Source organism: Lissotriton vulgaris, chromosome 7, assembly GCF_964263255.1.
Source record: "Lissotriton vulgaris chromosome 7, aLisVul1.2, whole genome shotgun sequence".
Classification (NCBI taxonomy): Eukaryota; Metazoa; Chordata; class Amphibia; order Caudata; family Salamandridae; genus Lissotriton; species Lissotriton vulgaris.
Window position 1 is genome coordinate 1,193,683,755 of NC_141695.1, and position 25,665 is coordinate 1,193,709,419.

Genomic DNA, 25,665 nt, shown 5'->3' on the forward strand with positions numbered 1-25,665 from the left:
ATTACACTAGGACACTTCTACATAGGATAGGGATGGCGGACACACCGTTCTGTCTGAGGCACTGCAGAGAGGCAGGGACATTTTACCATACCATCTGGAATTGCCCTAAAATTGTCGGGTATTGGATGGTAGTGATGAGGAGACTCTCCCAGATCACGCGAGTCATTGTATTGCCAGACCCAAGGTGTTGCCTACTAAATATATGGGAACCAACAGACTTAAACACTATTGCCAGAGACTGGGTAACTTTAGGCATGACAGTTGCGAAACGAAACATTGCACAATGATGGGGGTCTAGGATTAGCCCCACTCTTACTCAGTGGTGCAAGGATATGGACCTGGCGATGATCGCAGAACGATCAATCTATATACATCGAGGCTGCCCGAAAAAATGGGAGAAGGTCTGGGGAGATTGGAAAGCTTATGGGGGGGCATATGCTAACTCCCGCCTCCGGAGGACTCTGATTCGGATGTGAGTGTTTGAACAATTTTTACTATGCGACCTACTAAAACACATTACCACGGGTGGGGGGGGGGGATTCATAAGGGGGTGCAGATGATCTGTGATTTCTGGGGAATGTATTGACGATTATGTGACTCATATAGTAATGTACCGGCATAACATGTTCACTATGCTGTCATTGGAATGCTCTACAACTTGTTTCAATAAAAATTGTTTAAAAAAAAAAAAGGGAGTAAACAAATATGAGATTAACCTGCAGGAGTGGATTAAGAGAAAGGATGTGTAGGGTTATGGAAGAAAAAGGCATGAGGTGGATTCAAGACTTGGTAGTCTTGGTATCTGGCACACCATGGGTTTGGCAGTGCTGATGGAGGCCTCTCAAGAAAAAACTTTGGACACCTGCAATTATGTTTTTACATAATAACTGGATACAAATAATATTTAGTCTTTTAGAGCACACTGTTGCACCTTAGCTATAGAAGAATGCTCACAGCAGGAAACAAGATTTCATCATAAATGATATGAGGAATATGAAAGACTTTTATTTTCCTTTCTCCAACATCGGATCTTTCATATATTCGCATGTTTGAATCATTCCTCGTTGTCAGGCTGGGAATCCCCTGTATCTTTAACCCCTCCCCTGCTGATGACGGAACCGCTCCGTCATCAGCTGCGGTGGCGCTGTGCTGATGACGGAGCGGTTCCGTCATGGCCCCCCCCACGCTCCTGCGCGGCGCGAATTCCACGCCTGCGCTGAGCATTCTATTGAGCGGACGGGGCCATGACGGAACCACTCCGTCATAAGCACAGCGCAATCGACGCTGGTGACGGAGCGGTTCCGTCACCAGCATGCGCCCGCCGCATTTCCGCACGCCCACTTAGCACTGCGGCGGAATAGCCGCCGCAGTGAAGGGGTTAAATTGCAGTAGGCAGCAATAAAATGGCCTTAGGCCTCAATAACAGTGTTTGTTTAGTAGCACAAGTGCCTCATTTGAAACAATCTGAGCTTCAACCAATGAGGTAGAAGTGCTGAGCTCTCCTAATCCCCCTAGAAGCCACCACTACTCTGATTTCTTCTGCACGTCATATGTGAGAGTCCCTGAGAATAGTTCTGCACAAACAGTCTGTGGCCTTAACCTTGTACATTCCTGGTCTGTTCCAGACTTTATTCAGCTTTCACACTACTATGTGTTATTATGGGGGTAATCTGTCGAAATAATCTCCACTTTCTGGGCCAAGCTCTTATCATCAACTGTCATCATGCTTGACAGAAGAAATCTATCTAACCTGTGAATAGAAGATCTATACTTGCCTTTACCAGCACACGTGTTCACACTGCGACATCTGTAAAACCTCTCCTTCCAAGAAATTGAAGGACAGTGAAAGGAGATTGCCTCTATACATGCTGGAGGTAAAAGAAATGCCTCACTTCAAAGAGGGATAATACTCCTTCTGGGGATGATTTTGTGAAAAGTTCCCCACTAAGCACTTTCATGAAAGAGGTGTAAGAAACAAAACATGCAGTTTCCAGAGCTGGATTAGTTGCTCAAAGTGTATGTAGCCATCTCCTGTAACAATAAGACTGGAGCTTCCTCAGAAAAACATTCCACAAAAGACAAACATCAGCCTGCAAATAAAATTGTTTGAAAATTCAGCCCACTAAAGCCCTGACTGAATTACCGTTATCACCATCAACATCGCAGTCCTCCTCAATGATGACTAATAATAAACCTCCATTCTTGACGACAACGTAATCAACAACATCTTCATTGAAATATATGGGATAGACCTCATCTACAGCCATGGAGAGATCCTCATCAACAATGACCCTCATTGACGTCCAAGCCCTTGTCAGTGATGACGGCCCCTTTAGTGACCATCATTGATGAAGACACTGTCGTTGACCACTCCAAGGATGTCGTTCCTCCCACCGTCAATGGGCGATCCTCTCTGCGGCAAGCCTTCGTTCATCACTGATGGAGATTCCAGAACTGATGCGTACTACCTCATCAACAACAGCCTCATCGATTACACCGCTGATTGACTAAATCTTCTGTTTCAGTGTCCTTTCCACCAAAGAAGGTGATGGCAAGTGAGCCCACTCAGATTCTGAAATCAGACCTGGAAGCTGATATTTTTTTATTATTTTTTTTTACAGACTTTTATATAGCGCAAACTTGACCCAAATCGGGTATCAAAGCGCTTTACATAGCACCAGTTGCATTACATGAGGATACATTTATTCAAGGCACGGGGAGATTAAGTGATTTGCCCAGAATCACAGGATGTTCAGCGTTTTTGCTGCGACTCGAACCCAGTTCCCCAGATTCGAGGTTGACCGCCCTAGCCGTTAGGCCAACTCCTCTCCCACTGATATCAGTGACCACAACATTATCTTGGAGACGGCGTACAGCCCTGTACATCTAGATGTGTGTTACGTGCTCGAATTTGATGGAGAAGATTTGGAAGAAGAAGAAGCTTACCAAGCCACAGACCGTTGTAGCTGAAAACACTGCTCTATCTTATGGACACGTCATTGCCACCGAGAACCAGAAGTCATGTAAATGCCTGTTGCATTCATGTCAACATTGTAGCAGATGGTGAACACTTTTCGAATATTACTTCCTCAACAGCCAACTGGGCAACCAGCAAGTGTCCCACTGTTAACTTCATGCATGCCTCCAACACCACCACCACCACCACAATCGCCGATTCTATCTACTCCCCCTTCACTACCTTCACCGCCATTAACCTGCCATTAGTCCCACTAACATCTATGGACATTGGCATGGAACTTGAGAAGGGATCTCTCCCTAACAGTAATTGCCCAGGACTTTGATATTCAATATTAGGTGGCTGAGCTGTTGAACTTTCTGATGCTGAAATATGTTCTCTATTGACTTAGACTCATCAGTGGCTTTCGTCCTTATCTCAAGACAAGAGATGCTTTAACTACATTTCCCTCTGCTTGGGTTTGAATCATTTACAAAGCTGGTAAGTTGCAGTGCAGTAAGAACTTAGGAAATATATGCCATGCAGGCTCATTTTGGTTACGAGGAGTTAAAGTACCCTTTCCTCTAGAAATCTCCATTGAATGGATGATGTTTATCATGAAGGAACAACAAATTATATCAGTCTGGATAAGTGGGATTCAGCAACATATAAAAAAATTCAAATAAAAATGTTATAGTAATTTGTTCCCGTTTCTACCAAAACCCGAGATTTTGCAGAGCAACAGGAACATATGTTCTCATGTATTTGTTGTGTTTTTCTTAAGAACAGGTGCTGCTTGGTCCAGGTGTCCACACACCAAGGAATGGAGATGGAGTTTAAAAAGGCTGTCAAGGGTAGTTGTCCATTTAGCAGACTCTTTGACATCACTGCATTCTGTATCTGCTACAAACCTGAATATTGCTATGTGTGTTAAGGTCTTTGCTCATCACCTGATGTCGGGGAAACTAATATAAGCACACAACTCTTTAAAGGGAAGATGTAGAGAGAGATTTACTAATGTTTCTGTAGGTGCTCGAGCGGCGCTATGCAATTTCGGACTTCACTCATGGGACTTTATATGGTCACTACGGGCCATATTTATGAAAATATATTGCAGCGCTGCAAGTCACCTTGCTGCGTTGGGCTGCATTACAGGAAAGTGTAGGAATGCACCGTACTTATCATAATACGCTGTATTCCTGCCCTTTCCCAGTGCTGGTGCACAATGGGCTGCCTAGCAACAATGCAGGCACTTATGTACCATGGTGCAAGGGTGCCTGTTGTATATAGGATTGTTTTTGTGCAGGAAAGGGTACCTTCATGCACAAAAACAATCCCCAGAGGCATTTTATTCCATCTATGTGTGCTGCAGAATGCAGCACATACAGACAGTAATGAGGAGTAATAAAGATATTTCTCCTTGTTATGCCTACCCTGGAAAGGTGTAACATTGTGGTGCATTCCCAGGTCTGCCAAAATTGGTAAATTTGGGAATGCGTCAAAATCCATGGTTGTTGCGTGGTAACACAACTCTGGATTTATCAAGCCACTGAGGGCTTTGCAAAGTGGCCTTGTGTAGCTTGTTAAATTGGATTTTTTAGTTTGCATCGTGCATGCACCACGTTGAGTGGGGCAAACGTGACGCATACGTAAATATGGCCCTCCCTTTTGTGATGAACTGTGCCACACAAGCGTGGTGCAAAGCGTTAGTAAATCTAACTTGTAGACTTTCCAGTGAATCATTTGTGTTGGGGCATTGGGAGTGGGATGTTAGAGGCATGTCAGTGGTTTCACTTACTGCATCCAGCTGCTGTGCAGTGTCATCCAAGGACACCTGGAGCCTCTCCTTTATCTCTTTGCTCAAACTGTGGAAGAGGTTTAAGGTTGCCATCTTGATAGTGCCGAGTAGCAGAGTCTTCTTGGCTGCTGTGTTCTGAATGTGCGCCCAGCGGGACTCCTAATGAGGTACAGAGAGCACAAGCACAACAGAGAGTGAGGAACCAATAGGAACCAAGGGTGAGCCCCAATACTAGAAAGAGTGAGTGCTGTTGGGCATTACTAAGGTTTACCAGTAGAATTGTCAGTTTTTACAGTACTGGGCGAGGAAGGAGTGGAGCAGGTCAGAACTGTGATGCATTAGTAGGGAGTGTGTGTCCCAGTACTGTAAGTGCTGGGGGTAAAATTGGGTGTGGTTTGGTTTGCAGTGCAACACAGAGAATAGCATGGATAGTGCTCATTTCAAGATTGAGATCCGTTGACCGAGCTAAGGGCGCGCGCCCTCCTTTAAGCAGATAATAGGTTATGTATGGTAATGGAGGGTTCTTATCCTAAAACAGGTCTCCTCCCTTGAACAGGGCATACTCTGTGCCCGTCACTTTCACTACACCACATCCAGAGATTTTCCTTTCTTCCCCCTTTTTTTGTCAATGTGGGACGTACATTTAGTGAGTTAACATTCAGACAGGGAGTAGTACGGTCTCCCTTTCAGGGCCTCTCCCCTGGATCCCCAGTGTGTATTAACATAATGCCTTTCCTTACCCAGACGATTGCCTCACTTTGTGCATGGTCCAGCCTTGTCTGCAGCAGAGACAGCTCGTTATTGTACTGTAGGATGTTGTCACTCTTCTCTTCTACATAGTGGGCCAAGCGTGCACGTGCACGCTCAATATTTTGTTGTGCCTCTTGCTCGATCTTCACCAGGTCCTGGTAGGTGGCCACCAACGTGAAGTATCTGCTGATTACTTCACGAACCTCATGGAACTGAGAAATGAGCAACGGTCAATGAACAACCTTCCTCCATGGTGTACCACCATCACACACTCTTTCACTAGCACCATCCAGAGGATGGTGGCCTCTGTAAAATGCTTGCCAATTAAGGATCATTTGCAGGTGTTCCTACCTCATCGATGACACCCAATACCTTCTCCTCTGACTATCATCTAATCGGTTGTATGCCAGAATATTGACTTCAGAAATATTATGCCAATAGAACATCGCAGTAAAAATAATCGACAATCAAAATATTTAGTCGGTAAGTTTATGGTGGTAAAAATAGATTTTTACCACAAATGTAGAGTTCAATCAATCAATCAATCAACAACACTTTATTCGGTTACTGCAATAACCATAAAAGCACATAAAAAAACATTTTGAGATTTTTAAAAGCATTCATAATATTTACAAAAAAGGGACGGAATACATAATCATAAATGTCAATTCTCATTTGTTCACATCGTGATTGATTTCCTACATTTAAAAATATTTTTTAAAAAGGCAGTTACAGGAGCTATTACAAATTTGGTTTCTAAATGCTGTAGAACCACAAATGCTGGACGACAAGGGCCCATCTGATTTTTGTGCCCTTTTGCCCTATTTCTGTGCCATTCTTGCATTCTGTTCTACTCGTTTTTCCCTCGTTTTTTGTGCCCTTTTAAGGTTTCGCCTGTCGAAAGCTGCGCAAGCAGCGTTTCACGCAGGCGAAATCTTTTGTTTTGCAGTATGGCTGTTTGTCCCGCCTCTGTTTCCCATTGGCTAGCTCCATAAATGGAGGCAGCCATTGGAAAACAGAGGCGTCAGTCATTCTGCGAGGCGACTCGTGGGCGTTCCTGAGAATTTTTCTCATCCGGACCCTTATAGGACGTCAGTGCGCGGTGGGCGGGGTTTATTTTTTTTGCTCGTCAACGTTTCTCTGGGTCATTCCAGAGGAAGTCCAGGTGAGTGCCTTTCTTGCCGTTTGCCGTTCCCGCCCCCTCCAGCTGTCCGTGCCTTTCCCGCCCCCCTCCCGCTGTCTGTGTTTTTCCCGCCCCCCGCTGTCCGTGTCTTTCCCGCCCCCCTCCCGCTGTCCGAGCCTTTCCCGCCCCCCTCCCGCTGTCTGCGCCTTTCCCGCCCCACCCTCCCGCTGTCCGTGCCTTTCCCGCCCCCCTCCCGCTGTCCGTGCCTTTCCTGCCCCACCTCCCGCTGTCCGTGCCTTTCCTATATTGCCCCGAGACTTCAACCCCTACCTAAAAATGAATGTGTCCGTCCGTAATGCAACTGGTGCTCGCGTACAGCGCACTGATACTTTCGGGTCAAGTTTGCGGTTCCTTTTTATAGAGGATATGCTGAATATATCGGACAGTACTGCACCATGGCACATACCTGAAAAAATGTGCTTCAAAATGCATCTGTGCGTCCCCACTGATCCAACCACATTCTTTTGATGATCGATATTAATTATATTAGCTAAACGTTTTTTTAAAGTAGTACTTTGATTTTGCACAGCTCCTATGGCTTTAGCAAGTCAGCACCCTGCCCCTACCCCCTTGTTCAATCACTACTAGAAGCGTGGCAGAAAGAGAAAGCAGTGTGCAGGAAGTACACACATTCTGTATTGACTATCTGGATGACTCTGTTTTCTAATACCGTAGATACCCCCATTCAACTCAGGGACGCATTTTAATTCATGAGCTGGGCCTCAACCTGCAGTATAAGTCTGAGGATGTGCCTGAGAAACATTTTGTTCACAGAGATGAAAGGCAGCACATATACCTTATGTGTTTATCTCGTAATTCAAGGGTTCGCCATTGCTCAAGTAGCTGCCATTAACAAAAGGGGAGGTCTCTAGTTTATCGGCTGTTCTCTTGTCCTGTTATGTTTGAGGCTGTGATGGCAGGCTACCAGTGATTTCCCCTCACAAACGCTAGCTTGGATGATTTGAGGTCTCCTCTTCACAGGACATGGCGCTGCTCACATCATCACACTTGCTCGAGGGACGCAGCAGTCTGGGCTAAAGAACATAAACATTCTGTGAGCAGCTCGGATGCGCTTTACAGTAAAGCAGCAGAGTGTGTGCACCGTGATATTGCCTCCTTTGTCAAGCTGCCTAGGAGTCAGACGGTGGTCTACAACTGCCCTGTCTACAGTCCGACAACCCCACCACAGACTGAGCAGCCTGGTCTCTGTGCAGATGAGTTTACCTATGCTGGCCAGGGTGGAGGATTTAGCGCTATTGCTACCAGCAATAGTGTAACAAACGCAGCTTCAGCCACCACTGAAGAGATAGGGCTCAGTTTAATCATGTAAAGTGTTTAATGTTAGGGGATAAAAAGCAACCCAAATCACCCTGAGCTAATGTCCTGGCACCCTAAAACGCCACTTGGCACAGTGTAGCAAGCTGTCCTAAAAGAGTTGATCTACATATGCTCAACGCGTGCAACTGGGCCAGATATTCACATTTCCCATTGTGGGTTTGGACTGCCTGCACAGTTGTATTTTTACTCAGCCTTTTGAACAGCATTCATTTGTGTCAAAGTGCTGTTTATTTTAGGAGGATTACAGAAGAGGTGTACAGTCGGATGAAGTTGTTTGCTCAAAATTACATAGTTTGGTCCAGAGGGGAACCTGGGATTAGAATTATTCTCTCCTGTTTCAAGGTCAGAAGCATAACCACCAGTTCACATCGCCAAGATCTGTACCAGTTGGCTTGGCGCACAGATCTTTTCTTGACTGTCAGTGGATCTGGTGTTGCCTGCATCCGGAAGGTCCAGGTGGCTAGTTGTTATTTTATGTCCGTCAATGAAGTAATATGGACGATGATGATGTCTGAGGGACTCTGCGGCACTTGGAGATATTCTTCAATATAAATAGTCAGATGAGATTCTGATGGATCCAATAGATGAAGGACGGATCCTCATAATTTCAGGCGGTCTCTGAGATGTCTACCATGTGATGCGGCAGCCCGTGAAGAAGGATGGAGTGGTTCACCATGCAACACTTTCCAGAAACTTCCAGTAGTGTGACTGCTCCAGAGTGTGTGTGTGTGTGTGACTGCTCCAGTGTGTGTGTGTGTATGTTACTGCTCCAGTGTGTGTGTGTGTTTGTGTGTGACTGCTCCAGTGTGTGTGTGTATGACTGCTCCAGTGTGTGTGTGTGTATGACTGCTCCAGTGTGTGTGTGTGTGTGTGTATGTGACTGCTCCAGTGTGTGTGTGTATGACTGCTCCAGTGTGTGTGTATGTGACTGCTCCAGAGTGTGTGTGTGTTTGTGTGTGACTGCTCCAGTGTGTGTGTGTGTATGACTGCTCCAGTGTGTGTGTGTGTGACTGCTCCAGAGTGTGTGTGTGTATGTGACTGCTCCAGTGTGTGTGTATGACTGCTCCAGTGTGTGTGTGTATGACTGCTCCAGTGTGTGTGTGTGTGTGACTGCTCCAGTGTGTGTGTGTGTGTGTGTGTGTGTATGTGACTGCTCCAGAGTGTGTTTGTGTTTGTGTGTGACTGCTCAAGTGTGTGTGTGTGTGTGTGCCTGCTCCAGAGTGTGTGTGTGACTGCTCCAATGTGTGTGTGTGTGTGTGTATGTGACTGCTCTAGAGTGTGTGTGTGTGACTGCTCCAGTGTGTGTGTGTGTGACTGCTCCAGTGTGTGTATGTGTGTGTGTATGTGACTGCTCCAGAGTGTGTGCATATGTGACTACTTCAGTGTGTGTGTATGTGACTGCTCCAGAGTGTGTGCGTGTGTGACTGCTCCAGTGTGTGTGTCCATGTGACTGCTCCAGAGTGTGTGTGTGTGTGTGACTGCTCCAGGGTGTGTGTGTGTGTGTGTGTGAGACTGCTCCAGGGTGTGTGTGTATGTGACTGCTCCAGAGTGTGTATGTATGTGACTACTCCAGAGTGTGTGTGTGTGTGTGTGTATGTGACTGCTCCAGTGTGTGTATGTGACTGCTCCAGAGTGTGTGTGTGTGTGTGTGACTGCTTCAGTGTGTGTGTGTGTGACTGCTCCAATGGGTGTGTGTATGTGACTTCACTGGGTGTGTGTGTGTGTGGGGGGGCTCTGGGTGTGTGTGTGGGGGGGGGCTCTGGGTGTGTGTGGCTCTGGGTGTGGCTGGCTCTGGGTGTGTGTGGCTGGCTCTGGGTGTGTGTCTGGCTCTGGGTGTGTGTGGCTGGCTCTGGGTGTGTGTGTGTGGCTCTGGGTGTGTGACTGCTCCAGTGTGTGTGTGTGTGTGTGTGTGTGACTGCTCCAGTGTGCGTATGTGTGTGTATGTGACTGCTCCAGAGTGTGTGCATATGTGACTGCTCCAGTGTGTGTGTATGTGACTGCTCCAGAGTGTGTGTGTATGTGACTGCTCCAGAGTGTGTGTGTGACTGCTCCAGTGTGTGTGTCCATGTGACTGCTCCAGAGTGTGTGTGTGTGTGTGACTGCTCCAGGGTGTGTGTGTGTGTGTGACTGCTCCAGGGTGTGTGTGTGTGTGTGACTGCTCCAGGGTGTGTATGTATGTGACTGCTGCAGAGTGTGTGTGTGTGTGTGTGTGTGTATGTGACTGCTCCAGTGTGTGTGTATGTGACTGCTCCAGAGTGTGTGTGTGTGTGACTGCTTCAGTGTGTGTGTGTGTGTGTGACTGCTCCAGTGGGTGTGTGTATGTGACTGCACTGGGTGTGTGTGTGTGTGTGGGGGGGGGGGGGGCTCTGGGTAGTTTGTGTGGGGGGGCTCTGGGTGTGTGTGGCTCTGGGTGTGGCGGGCTCTGGGTGTGTGTGGCTGGCTCTGGGTGTGTGGCTGGCTCTGGGTGTGTGTGGCTGGCTCTGGGTGTGTGTGTGTGGCTCTGTGTGTGTGTGTGTGTGGTAGTAATTGCTGTCTGCTGAGCTCATCCGCAGGGTACAATAGGTCTCACATTTGCGAGAGATTAAGCTATTGGCAATGTAAATGGCAATGCCATTTATTTATCTGTTTTCAAAACCAACACATAAATACAAATTTTGTCATTTACAATGCCAATAGCTCTAACTTTTCCAAAGGCGAAACCGTTGCATTGTAAATGCTTGTTACCTTCTGTTCCCTTTGTCATCCCACACCACCCTCGCCGCTGTGTTCCCTGTGGCCCCGCCCCTTGACTGCCCACTGCCCATTCGCTGCACCCGCCTCAGATACCGCACCAACGGAGTCGGAGGAGGAATCGCCATTGTCCACAAGAACAGCATCGGGTCTCAACTAGCACCAACGACGCGCACGGCACCGCCGAACACATGCACTTCCAGATCCACACAGTCCCCAACTCCACCCTCAGAGGCACCCTCGTCTAGCGACCCCCAAGACCCTGCCCCCAGTTCCGCGACTCCATCGCCGACTTCATCAGCATGCACGCCCTGACCCACACAAACTACATCCTTCTCGGAGACTTGAACTTTCACCTTGAGAACAACAACGCCAACAACTCCACAACCCTGATCGATAACCTTGCCAACCTGGGACTAAAGTGACTCGTCACAACACCCACCCACTCCGCCGGCCACACGCACGACCCTGTCTTCTCCTCAAGCCTGCACGTTTCTTCAGCCACACCACTGAACTCATCTGGACCGACCACCGCTGCATCCACTTCACCTTCCAGAAACCCACCACACAGCACCGCACCCAGCAGATTCCCCGCCCCTGCTGAAGCAAAATCACCGAAGACCAACTACATGCAAACCTTGCTCTCAGCCCACCCACGAACCCCCCAACACCGGCGACGCTGCCCACAGCCTCAGACGCTGGATCGAAGACTGCGCCAACACCCTCGCCCGCTGAAGAAAACCCCTCACAGAGACACCAGCAAGAGGGCCAGCTGATTCACCCTAGAACTCCTAGCCTCCAAGCAAGCCTGCCGGAAACAAGAGAAGAAATGGCACAGCGAACAAACTCCGGACAACCGCGCAGCACACAAGGACGCCATCCGCAACCACCACCACCTCATCAGGGCCGCCAAGAGAACCTCGTTCAAAGACCGCCTCAACAACAATGCACACAATAGCAAGGAGCTCTTCAACATCACAAAGGAACTCTCCAACCCCAGCTATAACACCAATGACATCCCGCCGTCACAAGCCCTGTGCGACTCCCTCACCATCTTCTTTCAGTGCAAGATAGCAGACATCCACGACAGCTTCAACACCCAGACAGACGCAACAGACAGCAAAACAATAGACCCTCCGCACACCATCAACCACAACCCCCTGCTAGCCTGGGCCAGCGTGAGCATTGATGACACCATCAATACCATGAGCACAAACCACTCCGGCTCTCCGTCAGATCCCTTCCCACCCCACGTCTACAACAAAGCAAGCAGCTTCATCGCACCCCACCTGCGCACCATCATCAATCTCTCCCTCCAGACCGCGACCTTCCCAGAGAGCTGGAAACATGCCGGGATCAACCCCCTACTGAAAAAACCCAAGGCTGACCCAAGAGACCTCAAGAACTTGCGGCCCATCTCTCTGCTACCCTTCCCAGCCAAGGTCATCAAGAAAATCGTCAACAGACAGCTTACCCGATACCTCGAAGAAAACAGAATCCTGGACCCTTCCCAGTCAGGGTTCCACAGCGACCACAGCACAGAGACCGCCCTCATCGCCGCCATCGAAGACATCAGGACCCTGCTGGACAACAGCAGCACTCATCCTCCTAGACCTCTCCGCCGCCTTCAACATCGTCTGCCACCGCACACTACTCGCACGCCTCCATGCTGCAGGGAACCGAGACATGGCTCTGGAATGGACCACCTCCTTCCTCTCTGGCAGGACCCAGAGCATCCTCCTCCCCCTATTCCGGTCTGAAGCCTCCGAGATCATCTGCGGCGTACCCCAGGGATCCTCCCTCAGCCCGACACTGTTCAACATTTACATGGCCCCGCTCGCACACATCGCCCAACAGCGCAACATGAACATAATCTCCTACACCGACGACACTCAACTGATCCTCTCCCTCACCAAGGACCCCATCACCGCCAAAGCCAACCTCCACAAAAGGAATGAAGGTCGTTGCCGACTGGATGAAGACCAGCCGTCTGAAGCTGAACTCGGACAAGACGGAGGTCCTCATCCTCGGCTCCAACCCTTCAGCCTGGGACGACTCCTGGTGGCCGACGGCCCTGGGAGCAGTACCGACACCCACTGACCATGCACGCAACCTGGGAATCATCCTGGACCCAACGCTCTCAATTACCAAGCAGGTCAACGCTGTCTCCTCCTCCTGCTTCAACACCCTCCGCATGCCCCGCAAGATCTACAGATGGATCCCGACAGATACAAGAAAGACAGTCACCGAGGCCCTCGTCAACAGCAGACTCGACTACGGAAACGCCCTCTACGCGGGAGCCCCAACCAAGCTCATCAAATGACTACAACGCATCCAAAACGCCTCGGCACAACTGATCCTCAATGTACCACGCCACGGCCACATCACCCCTCACCTGAGGGACCTGCACTGGCTTCCTGTCAGCAAGAGAATATCCTTCAAGCTCCTCATCCACGAACACAAGGCACTCCACAAGACCGGCCCGGCCTACATCTACAGACGGCACACCTTCTACATCCCCAACTGCAGGCTACGCTATGCCGACCTCTCACTCGCCACTGTCCTGCGCATCCAAAGAAAAACCGCCGGTGGGAGATCCTTCTCCCACCTCGCAGCCAAGACATGTACAACGCTCCCACTGAGCCTACGACAGACCCAAGACCTGCTGACCTTCAGGAGGATGCTCAAGACCTGGATGTTTGATCAGTAGCCCCCCCCCCCCACCAGCCCCTCGAGACCCTCGCAGGTATGTAGTGCGCTTTACAAATGACTGATTGATTGATTGATTGATACCATATGCCTTTAAAACAGGAACAATCGAAAAGCTTCTCTGTGCAGAGTAAAATTTACAGAAAAATACCACATAAATAGTGGACTGTGCCGATATGTCATCACAAGGACATTTACCTAGCTCTCTTGACTAGTTGTTTATCTCTGGGAAGCTTAACGATCTATGCAGAATACCCAGACGAAAACGCATGTATAAAAATCTATCATAATCGCCTGTAATCAGACATAGATAAGGCTGTATTCTAAATGTTGTCAGTGTGAGATTATGAGCTTGCAGCGTTACTTTATTCATTTTCAGACATTATCTCTTTTCTCAATAAATTTAAACAGTACATTTTAAGGTCTTTCCTGGATATCGTACTCATTGTACTAGGTTCGTCATAAAATTCCTGGTGGAATAAATTATATAAAAAGGATTTGACCTATAACAGCCATTTGACTTGATTCACCCCATCCAGCCCCATGCTATCTGTTAGTATCTAGCGATTAAACTGCGTCTCCTCTGTGGTCCAAATTCTATGCCATAAAAGAACTGGTTGAATTTTTATAACATCTTCTAAGAATGGCAATCCTAGTTCTGTGTGGCATATGAAAGAGGAGGTACTATTTGGGACCATCAACAAGAATCGGAAAAACATATTTGTGTCTGTCTGAATAGAGCCCACATCAGCATTCCCCCAAATACCAGCTCCATAAGATGCAACTGTTACACATTTAGCTTTATAAATATTTAATAGTTCTACCGTGGGGAATCTGCCTAATTTCCTTCTATAATTTGATAAGGCAGATAAGGTCCTTATAAGCAATAGTCTCCTAGTTTTAACTGCCTGCACCATGACCCCGTACGGTCAAATACAATTCCAAGGTAGGAAAAAGTCTTTGTGTTTTCGATCCGCTTGTATCAATAAATATAGTTCTGGTCTTGTTGCACCCTGTACCGCAGTTCATTATAAATGTTTTGGAAGAATTAATAGTAAGGCCCAGGTCTAATATAATATTTTTTTAAACTGGTAACAACCTTTTGAAGTCCCAACCCCAAATCGGACCCTCGCCTTAGCTCCTGAATAAAGCTGCCTTAGAAAAGAAATTAATACCACGTCTACGCCCATCTCCTCTAAAATCATCCACAATTTATTGTGCATAACACAATCAAACACCGCTGTTAAGTCAACAAATGCCAAGAATAAAGATCCTCTTTTTGCCTTGATATATTTATTTAACAAAATGTTGAGATTAAGGCCCTGGCTCAATCATACCCAGACTCTTGCGGAAGCCATATTGTAGGTCGTTTATTATCGACCGGTCCTCTGCCGAGTCCTGTAATCTATATTATAATACTTGGCCTACAATTTTCACTGTTATATCCAGCAGTGATATTGGCCAGTAGCAGGCCGGATTGGCCCTATCTCCTTTTTTAAAAATCGGTACTAAAATAGATTCGTAGCATGAAGGTAAAAAACCAGCAGCAGTGCATGTATTAAAAACTTGTGTTAGCAGAGGCCCCCATAACTCCATGTTTGGTTAAAAAAGGTCGACCGGAACGCCATCTGGCCCAGGAGCCTTACCACCCAAGCTTGTAGCAATGGCCAGATTTACCTCGCTAAGTTCAAAATATAGGTGTTTTTGTTGATATTTTACAATTGCTCCTGCTCATTCTCATAACCTGTATTGGCTTGCATCCTTAAAAGTGGGTCACTGTACAAGGAGGAGAAATGCTCTGTCCACTCTTCCTCAGTTAAGGCAATCTCAATAGTGGCTGAGTCTCTATCTATCAAGAAGGGAGCGTTAACTGCCTTCCAAAATACGCTGGAGTCTCTGTTAACTGAGGATTCACGCAAAGCAAGCCAGGAGTTAGTTATAGTACACCTAATATGTACGTTCTCGATATTTTGGTTGTTGATATTTTTGCAACAATATTTTTGCAGCATCATATTTAAACTGCAGTATTCTGATACCATACCATCCAATTGGACTCCTTCAACCCTGTTTCCTCAATTCCCTACTCATAAGAGGCCACCACCCCCTTCTACTCAGACATTCACCTAGAAAGAGGATTCCACTAATGTAGGTTGAGGAGTCCTTGGTGCAAAACCTCGGTGGCACTTCTCTCCTGTTTTGAACATTCTAAAAGATCAGGGCCCAGATTCATAAAGATTTAATGTCGGGTTAGCATTACTTTTTTAATGCTAACCCAACTCCAAACGTTTTTGGGAGATTAACAAACCAATGCTAATTGGTAATAGCATTGGTTTGTATGGGGAAGTAATGCAAAGCAGCACAAAACGCTGCTTTGCATTACTTTGCGTCTAGAGGGTGTTACATGGGTGGTAGTGGTACATGGGCGCTCACCCATGCTTTATGATGCTAAATTTTATCTACTAACGTGAGTAGAAAGGGTTTAGCGCTGAAAATTAACGATGCTGGAAAACAGGCATTAAAAGGAGACATTTTTTGATTTCTCCTTTTTAGGGCTCGTCCTACGTCACCACTGCGTCAGCAGTGGGGCAGAGCTCCGAGCCGTATTGTTAAGGGGCTCAGAATAGGGTAGCAATAATTCCTCAGTGCGCGAGATTGTCAGTAGTTATTTTTGCCATCTGCATGGTAATTGGTCCTCGTGGTGCCGTATTTGTAGTAGCCTTAACGCAATAGGCCATATATATTTCACGTTCGGCACTTCCTGCATTTTCTGTGCGGTTATGCGCACAGCAGTCCATAAATTTCAATTAGGAGCTGTCAGGGTGCCGCTGTAATGGAATCCAGATGGTCAGGCACGTTCACCATTCTGCAGTGAGTTTGGCCTGATGCGCGCATGCTGGCTCCCTGCCAAAGCTTGAGGGCCCCTGTTTATTGAAGGCAGATGCCGGCTCACAGGGGCCTCTGAAATCGCCTCTCCCAGCCTGCTCCTCACTGCAGCCCCCACCACTGGAAACAACAGGCTGGGAGCTCACAGAAGCCTCTGACATCGCCTCTCCCGCCTGCTCGTCCTTTCAGCCCCCACCGCTGGAAACGACAGGCTGGGAGCTCACAGAAGCCTCTGACATCGCCTCTCCCAGCCTGCTCCTCGGTGCAGCCCCCACCACTGGAAACCAGGCTGGGAGCTCACAGAAGCCTCTGACATCGGCTCTCCCACCCTGCTCGTCTTTTCAGCCCCCACCGCTGGAATTCATATTAAAAGCATGCTTTGATATACATAGATATGCTCACACATCAATGACCATTATTGTGAAGAGGCGTACTTAATAGACCCGTCCAGCCAGCAGAGCCTCACTAGGTGGTGGCCATCTTGCACCTAGTGACAAGATGCCCCCAACCCCCCCCCCCCCCCGCCCCTCCGTCAATGACATCCTTAATGACATCACTAATGACATATCAAGTGACATCCTTGATGATATCAATGATGGCATCATCCGGAGAATGTGAGTGCAGAGTTCAGAGTGCAGAGTTCAGAGTGCGAAGTGCAGATTGTGAGTGCAGATTGTGAGTGCGGAGTGCGGAGTGCAGAGTGCAGATTGAGAGTGCAGAGTGCAGATTGAGAGTGCAGAGTGCCGATTGAGAGTGCAGATTCAGAGTGCAGAGTGCAGATTCAGAGTGCAGATTCAGAGTGCAGATTCAGAGTGCAGAGTGCAGATTCAGAGTGGAGATTCAGAGTGCAGAGTGCAGATTGTGAGTGCAGAGTGCAGATTGTGAGTGCAGAGTGCAGATTGAGAGTGCAGAGTGCAGATTGAGAGTGCAGAGTGCATATTGAGAATTCAGAGTGCAGATTCAGAGTGCAGAGTGCAGATTCAGAGTGCAGATTGTGAGTGGAGAGTGCAGAGTGCAGATTGAGAGTGCAGAGTGCATATTGAGAATGCAGAGTGCAGATTGAGAGTGCAGAGTGCAGTTTGAGAATTCAGAGTGTAGATTCAGAGTGTAGATTCAGAGTGCAGATTCAGAGTGCAGATGCAGAGTGCAGATTGTGAGTGCAGAGTGCAGATTGTGAGTGCAGAGTGCATATTGAGAATGCAGAGTGCAGATTGAGAGTGCAGAGTGCAGTTTGAGAATTCAGAGTGTAGATTCAGAGTGTAGATTCAGAGTGCAGATTCAGAGTGCAGATTCAGAGTGCAGAGTGCAGATTGTGAGTGCAGAGTGCATATTGAGAATGCAGAGTGCAGATTGAGAGTGCAGAGTGAGAAATCAGAGTGCAGATTCAGAGTGCAGATTGTGAGTGCAGATTCAGAGTGCAGATTGGTAGTGCAGAGTGCAGATTGCGAGTGCAGAGTGCAGATTGTGAGTGCAGAGTGCAGATTGAGAGTGCAGAGTGCAGATTGAGAGTGCAGAGTGCAGATTGAAAGTGCAGAGTGCAGATTGAGAGTGCTGAGTGCATATTGAGAATGCAGAGTGCAGATTGAGAGTGCAGAGTGCAGATTGAGAGTGCAGAGTGCAGATTGAGAATTCAGAGTGCAGATTCAGAGTGCAGATTCAGAGTGTAGATTCAGAGTGCAGATTCAGAGTGCAGATTCAGAGTGCAGATTCAGAGTGCAGATTGTGAGTGCAGATTGTGAGTGCAGAGTGCAGATTGTGAGTGCAGATTCAGAGTGCAGAGTGCAGATTGGCAGTGCAGAGTGCAGATTGTGAGTGCAGAGTGCAGATTGTGAGTGCAAAGTGCAGATAGTGAGTGCAGAGTGCAGATTGTGAGTGCAGAGTGCAGATTGAGAGTGCAGAGTGCATATTGAGAGTGCAGAGTGCATATTGAGAGTGCAGAGTGCATATTGAGAGTGCAGAGTGCAGATTGAGAATGCATTTTCAGAGTGCATATTCAGAGTGCAGATTCAGAGTGCAGATTCAGAGTGCAGATTCAGAGTGCAGATTCAGAGTGCAGATTCAGAGTGCAGATTCAGAGTGCAGATTCAGAGTGCAGTTTCAGAGTGCAGATTCAGAGTGCAGATTCAGAGTGCAGATTCAGAGTGCAGATTCAGAGTGCAGATTGGTAGTGCAGAGTGCAGATTGGTAGTGCAGAGTGCAGATTGTGAATGCAGAGTGCAGATTGTGAGTGCAGATTGTGAGTGCAGATTGTGAGTGCAGATTGTGAGTGCAGATTCAGAGTGCAGATTCAGAGTGCAGAGTGCAGATTGGTAGTGCAGAGTGCAGAGTGCAGATTGTGAGTGCAGAGTGCAGATTGAGAGTGCAGAGTGCAGATTGTGAGTGCAGATAGTGAGTGCAGAGTGCAGATTGTGAGTGCAGAGTGCAGAGTGCAGTTTGAGAATTCAGAGTGTAGATTCAGAGTGTAGATTCAGAGTGCAGGTTCAGAGTGCAGATTCAGAGTGCAGAGTGCAGATTGTGAGTACAGAGTGCATATTGAGAATGCAGAGTGCAGATTGAGAGTGCAGAGTGCAGATTGAGAAATCAGAGTGCAGATTGTGAGTGCAGAGTGCAGATTGTGAGTGCAGAGTGCAGATTGAGAGTGCAGAGTGCAGATTGAGAGTGCAGAGTGCATATTGAGAGTGCAGAGTGCATATTGAGAGTGCAGAGTGCAGATTGAGAATTCAGAGTGCAGATTCAGAGTGCATATTCAGAGTGCAGATTCAGAGTGCAGTTTCAGAGTGCAGTTTCAGAGTGCAGTTTCAGAGTGCAGATTCAGAGTGCAGATTCAGAGTGCAGATTCAGAGTGCAGATTCAGAGTGCAGATTCAGAGTGTAGATTCAGAGTGCAGATTCAGAGTGCAGATTCAGAGTGCAGATTCAGAGTGCAGATTCAGAGTGCAGATTCAGAGTGCAGATTCAGAGTGCAGATTCAGAGTGTAGATTCAGAGTGCAGATTCAGAGTGCAGATTCAGAGTGTAGATTCAGAGTGCAGATTCAGAGTGCAGATTCAGAGTGCAGATTCAGAGTGCAGTTTCAGAGTGCAGTTTCAGAGTGCAGTTTCAGAGTGCAGATTCAGAGTGCAGATTCAGAGTGCAGATTCAGAGTGCAGATTTTGAGTGCAGATTCAGAGTGCAGAGTGCAGATTGGTAGTGCAGATTGTGAGTGCAGAGTGCAGATTGTGAGTGCAGAGTGCAGATTGTGAGTGCAGAGTGCAGATTGTGAGTGCAGATTGTGAGTGCAGAGTGCAGATTGTGAGTTCAGAGTGCAGATTGTGAGTGCTGTTTGTGAGTTCAGAGTGCAGATTCAGAGTGCAGATTCAGAGTGCAGATTCAGAGTGCAGATTCAGAGTGCAGAGTGCAGATTGGTAGTGCAGAGTGCAGATTGTAAGTGCAGATTCAGAGTGCAGATTGTGAGTGCAGAGTGCAGATTGTGAGTGCAGGGTGCAGATTGTGAGTGCAGGGTGCAGATTGTGAGTGCAGAGTGCAGATTGTGAGTGCTGTTTGTGAGTTCAGAGTGCAGATTCAGAGTGCAGAGTGTGAGTGCAGAGTGCAGCTTCAGAGTGCAGAGTGTGAGTGAAGAGTGCATTTGTGAGTGCAGAGTGCAGATTCAGAGTGCAGAGTGTGAGTGAAGAGTGCATTTGTGAGTGCAGAGTGCAGATTCAGAGTGCAGAGTGTGAGCGAAGAGTGCATTTATGAGTGCAGAGTGCAGATTCAGAGTGCAGATTGTGAGTGCAGAGTTCAGAGTGCAGGGTGCAGATTCAGAGTGACTGAGTGCAGAGTGAGTGTAAAGTGACAGTGACTGCAGAGTGACTGCAGAGACAGTGTGTAAGGGTGCAGGGTGCACATTGTGTTAGTGTGCAGAATGAGTGTGCAGGATAAACACTGTGTGACTATGCAGGGTGACATTGGGAGTGTGCGGGTGAGCAGTGTGTGAATGTGTAGGGGCAGTGTGTGAGTGTGCAGAAAACACCACCACACACTCACCACTACACAGAAAACAACACACACAACAACACACCCCCAGCCGTCAATGAATGCTTTCACCAGGCACAAACACCAACAACCATCAATGTACGCTTTCACCAAAAACAAACACGACCATGCATCAGTGCCGCTAAACACTCACGCACACAACAAATAATGTCAGTGCAACTTTCACTAAACACACACACCCACCAACAGCTGACAGTGCACCAGCCACTCTTTCAATTGGCACAATCATCAACAGCTGTCAGTGCACCCTTTCACCAACCACACGCATTACCATCCAGCTCTGTACGCTTGACAGCCACACTCACTAACAGCTCTTACTGCACGCTACCACCAGTCATACACACCTCAAGCCACCACTACACGCTTCCACCAAACACACACACCAACAGCCATCACTCCACAATTCCTACAGGAACACACATCCACCACACATCAATGCACACACCAATTGATAACGCATTCACCAATTAATATTGTACCTATCACACTATGCTGCACTTTACCTTTTAAAGATATTGCGTTAAAGTGCAGCATGCCACCATTGATAACATTCCAATCCAACACACATATCTCCAACACACACCACATGTTTCCACTTCAAAACACATGTCTAAAACACATTGCCATTTACAATGCCATTATCTCTAACTCAAACAAACCCGAGCCCTAATGCATTCCTAATGCTTGTTTTGACTTTGCATGCGTGCTGCACAGTGCAGCACACATACAAAGCAGGAAAAGTTTTAAGGTGTGTCTAGCCCTAGTATTTTGTACAGGAAGGGTGCCCTTCCCATACAAAACCTATGATAGACTCAGGCATGCACCCTAGCACTATGGGGCTAAAGTGTTTGCCTGGCGCACAACAGCAGAAATCAACGCCGGTGCTAGGGAGAGGGGAGAGCCATATGTCTCTGAATATGGCACTCTCCAGCTCCCTCCCTGTCACGCAACGCAGCAAAGCATTTTTTTTTGCAGCACTGTATTCTGTGACACCTTTCAGAATCTGATGCAGATATGTTTTTTTGCACTTAAGGCTTGGGTCACCTGCCCTCTGAGTGCTTCTCCACCTGGCTTTTGTATGCTTCTCTCCCAGCAGAGTATTCTACTTTGTTGGAAAAGATGGTTCACACTAGATTTACCACTTTTCAACACAGGTAACTACTGTCTCCATGGTCAGACAATGGCATGACTGGCTTGTTATTAGCAGCTGATTGTTGTCTGTGGACGCAGGCCTTTTTCCTATAACCCTGGAAGCCAACTATCTCTCTGAGGTAACATTTGTGCAGTTTGTCAATAATGAATTGCAAGTTGTATATGAGGTTGTGCACTAGAGGTCAGAGGACGAAGCCTTCTGTTCCCAGCTCTGAGGAGGAGGCAGACTGCAAGAGGTGTAAGGACTAGCTTTTTGAGACTTGTAAGATGCAGTGCAATCAGACTATTACAAGGATCTGTAACCTGCAAGAGGAGCCATGCCAGGACTGGAGTGTCAGAGCTCGAACTGCGTATGATGACTCAGTGTGCGGGGAGCCATCTTTGTGTCATGTGTCGCCCTTCTTAGGAGAGAACTGTGGGCCTCATTTATGAGTACTTACTTGCACTATTGTGCTGCCAGAACGTCACTTTTTTGACGTTACGGTGGCGCAATGTGCCACTGGCATATTTATAATGCCACGTAAAGTCACCTTACGTGGCTTTTCATGACTTTATAAAATATGTGCCCCATTCACACATGACATAAAAGTGTGTGAAAGGAGCATTCCATGGGTGTTGCTGGGCGCGTTCCCAGCAATATCCATGGCTTTTTGACACTGCCTCAGATTTACGAGAAATTTTAATTCTGAGACAGTGGCAAAAACATACACCTCCGCAGGGGAGGCATAAGGGAGGCACACGAGGAGAAATATCTTTATTTCAACTTGTTTTTGCTCTTTCCATGTGTGCTGGATTCTGCAGCACACGTAGAAAGAGGAAAAAGCCTCTTGTTTTTGTTCAGGAAGATTTCCCATTGTGCACAAAAATAATCATCCCCGCAACGTAGGCAATATGCACCATGGCGCAAAGGTGCCTGCAGTGGCGCATGGCAGCCCATTGTGCGCTGGGGAAAAGGACAGGGATGCTTCGTATCCAATAGATACGGCGCATTCCTGCCCATTTCTTTTGCCGTAGGGCAGCGCAGCAGCAAGGCCTTCTGAGCTGCCCTACGACAAAAAAACCCATAAATGGGCACTGTATGTGCATCCCTGGGAGGGGAGGTCTCCAGGCAAACCACTGCTTTTTATGTGGGTTGCCTGATTTGCACTCTTATTTCCTACAGCCCATCAGGCTTAGTTTGCTACTTTGAAACTCTAAATGCAGCCTCCTTAAGTCAAGACTCCACCCCTTCGGCGAACACTGGGGGGAAAATTTACAAGCCCCTTACGCCGGATTTGCTCCACTGTTGCGTCACTTTTGTGACGCAGCGGCCACGCCCGATTGTAAAGCTCTGCGCCACATGTGGGCATTCCTGTGCGGGGGAGGGGTGGGGCGTTCCAGCTCCTAAAAGTGGCCGCGCCCGATTGTAATGCCCTGCGCCACATGTGGGCATTCCTGTGCAGGGGGGCGGGGGGGGGGGGGGGGTCGTTCCGGCTCCTAAAAGTGGCTGAGTAAAATCTACAAGATTTCACTCAGTCACTTTTAAGGCCATGCTGCCTCAAAACCCTGCGCCTGCTTGATGCAGGCGTAAGGATTGACGCAGCTTGTTAGGGATAGGGGCACCCCGAGCCTTGTTGGAGCTGCGTTGTGCTTGTGACGCAACTCCAGCTATGCGCCGCCTTTCCCCCGGAGGATGCGACATGCATCTGCCCATCAGTGCACCACGGTGGCAAACGTGTGGGCAAATGCGTTGCACCTCTTCTGGCACATCCCTGCTGATTAGCAGAGACGCGCCAGAAGTAGTAAATCTGCCCCTGGAACTACAAAAGGCCGCGCATGGTCAGCTGCTTTGTATTCAGATTGGTGCGGAGTTGCTTGCCTGCCAGCGCCCTCTGCAGTGACCATGAAAAGCAGCCCCACAGAGCTGCTTCTGGTGCTTTCCTCCCAAGTGCCTGTTAATCAGCAAGTAGGACTGTGCTGTGAATGCTTGAACATTGCCAGAGACTCTATTGCTGATCTGACATGTGCACCTCACAAGAAGAAAAGTGGAACGTGTTTCCCTGAGTGAGGTCACGGAATTAGCTACTATCTAATACATTTTACTCTACTAATGTGATAGAGAACCCAAAGTGAAGAAGCCATTACCAAACAAGTAAAAAAAGGTGACAATAATGTGACTTTGTATTTAAAAGGGTTATTGATATATACAAAAAAGGACATCTGAATGATCACTTTGCAAGGGTAAAGAAGCAACCAGACTGTTATCTGGTGCTTCTGTCTAGGGGGATGCCCTTTAGTTGGTGTCGACGACGTTTCGACTCTGCTTGTAATATGAGGGTCTGATCAGTACTGTAATGACCTGGGTGTCAGGCCCTAACCTGTGATGCGTAGCGCTGGTAACGCTGCGCGTAAATTAGGGACTCGGGACACGCTTATCAGTCTCCATGTGGTCCGGACTAGCTCCGTGACCACGCCTCCTTTATTTATACTTCACGCGGCCGTGACGTATCACGGCCGCACTAACGCACGTCTACGTGCGTAGGAACTAGACCGCATACTTGCAGTCTTTAAACATTACACTCCTTTCAACCTTTATTAAAGCAAAAGAAAAACTATCATCCACAGTCAGTTAGAGAGTCACTTGCTTCACGAGGACATGTGAACAAACAAAATGGCCGGCAGGCCTGTTACCAGCTTGATGATAAGGTACTGCAGTCTCACCCCACAGCAAAGTCTGCCAACTGCGAGGAGGGGGCTGGATTTCTCCTCAATCCATAGCCGGCAGCCTCTCCTCGGAACAGAATTCTTCGTGGGGTGTCTTGTCTGGTTCGAGCGGGTGCCGGCCCACCCTCGGAAGGATGATACTGTTCGTTACTGGGCCTCTCCAGATTCGGTGAGCTCCCAATGGACTGTTCCTCCGTGTTTTCATGCCCACTCGCCGGGGATCCAGCGCTGGGTGTTGGAGTACTTGGCGTCGATCTGCTTGGTTCCTGACTCGGCTGATCTCCGGGAGGGACAGAGACCCGCTTGAAGAAGGACACATTTCGTGTGACGGTTTCTCCGTCTCGTTGCGCCGTCACCATGGTACCTGACCGGCGTGTGACTGTCCACGGTCGTGGTTCGAACGGGAGCCGGAACTTGCTCCCCGGGTATCGGTCTCTCACATAGACTCTATCTCTTTCCCAGATGGATGATTCTTTGGCTCGACGTCTGAAACTGGCGTACTCGTTTGAGCGCTTTCTGTTGAGCAGGGTTTGCCGGGGGTTTGCTTCCGTTGGGGTCCAGGTGTGATGATGAGGAATGGTGTCTCGGACTATTCTACCCATTGCTGACGGCCCCGGGGCGGCTGTGGTAGTGCGATGGGGCGTGAGCTGGTATTCTCTCAAGAACGTGTAAATGGCTTTCTCCAGTGGTGCTTCTTCAGCATGGGCAATCCGAATTACCTTGTTGAGGGTCCTCATGAATCTTTCTGCCTCTCCATTGGCTTGAGGCCATCTGGGGGTGATTTTCTTGTGCTGGATCCCCCACTCCTGGAGATAGTCGGCAAACTTTTGACTTTGGAATGGCGGTCCGCTGTCGGTCTTGACCAGTTCGAAAATGCCGTGGGTGGCGATGATTTTCTCGAATTTTGCAGTCACCTCCTTGGCGGTAAGGGATGTTATTATCTCTACTTCTGGATACTTGATCAGGTCGTCAATGACAACGAGCATGTAGCGTCCATCCGGGAGATGCCCGAAGTCAGCGCTCACTCGCTCCCAGGGTCTTTCCGGGTTCTCTTCAGTGACTACTGGCGGTGGTGGTTCGGGTGGACCTGCCGCTTGGCACCAGCGGCACTCCTTAACCATTTGCTCGACTTTTGTGTCCATTTCCGGGAACCACACTTTGGCCCGGAGTCTGTTCTTTGTTTTCACCACTCCCTGGTGGCCATGATGCGCTAATTCGATGGCCTGTTGTGTCAGGCTTGCTGGCATCACGATCCTTGGTCCTCGGAGGACGCATCCTTGACTGTCTACCGACAGGTCGTCCTTTACCTTGAGGATGGTTTCCAGAGCACGCTTGGCTTCAGGAGTTCTCTGACTGAGTGACGCCTGGAGTGTTTTCCAGTCATTTTGTCTCATGGCGGTTATCACGAGCTGTAGAACTTCATCATTTCGGGT

The 25,665-nt window shown here is 48.2% G+C and overlaps 1 protein-coding gene across 1 annotated transcript in view; it reads right to left on the reverse strand.

Annotated features, from left to right (window-relative positions):
* The window catches only part of CCDC42 (coiled-coil domain containing 42), a 146,642-nt gene that overhangs the window by 64,970 nt on the left and 56,007 nt on the right, over nt 1-25,665 (reverse strand). Inside the window, 2 exon segments of the mRNA XM_086928890.1 lie at nt 4,755-4,913; nt 5,495-5,716. Coding sequence (XP_086785016.1) covers nt 4,755-4,913; nt 5,495-5,716 — 381 coding nt within the window.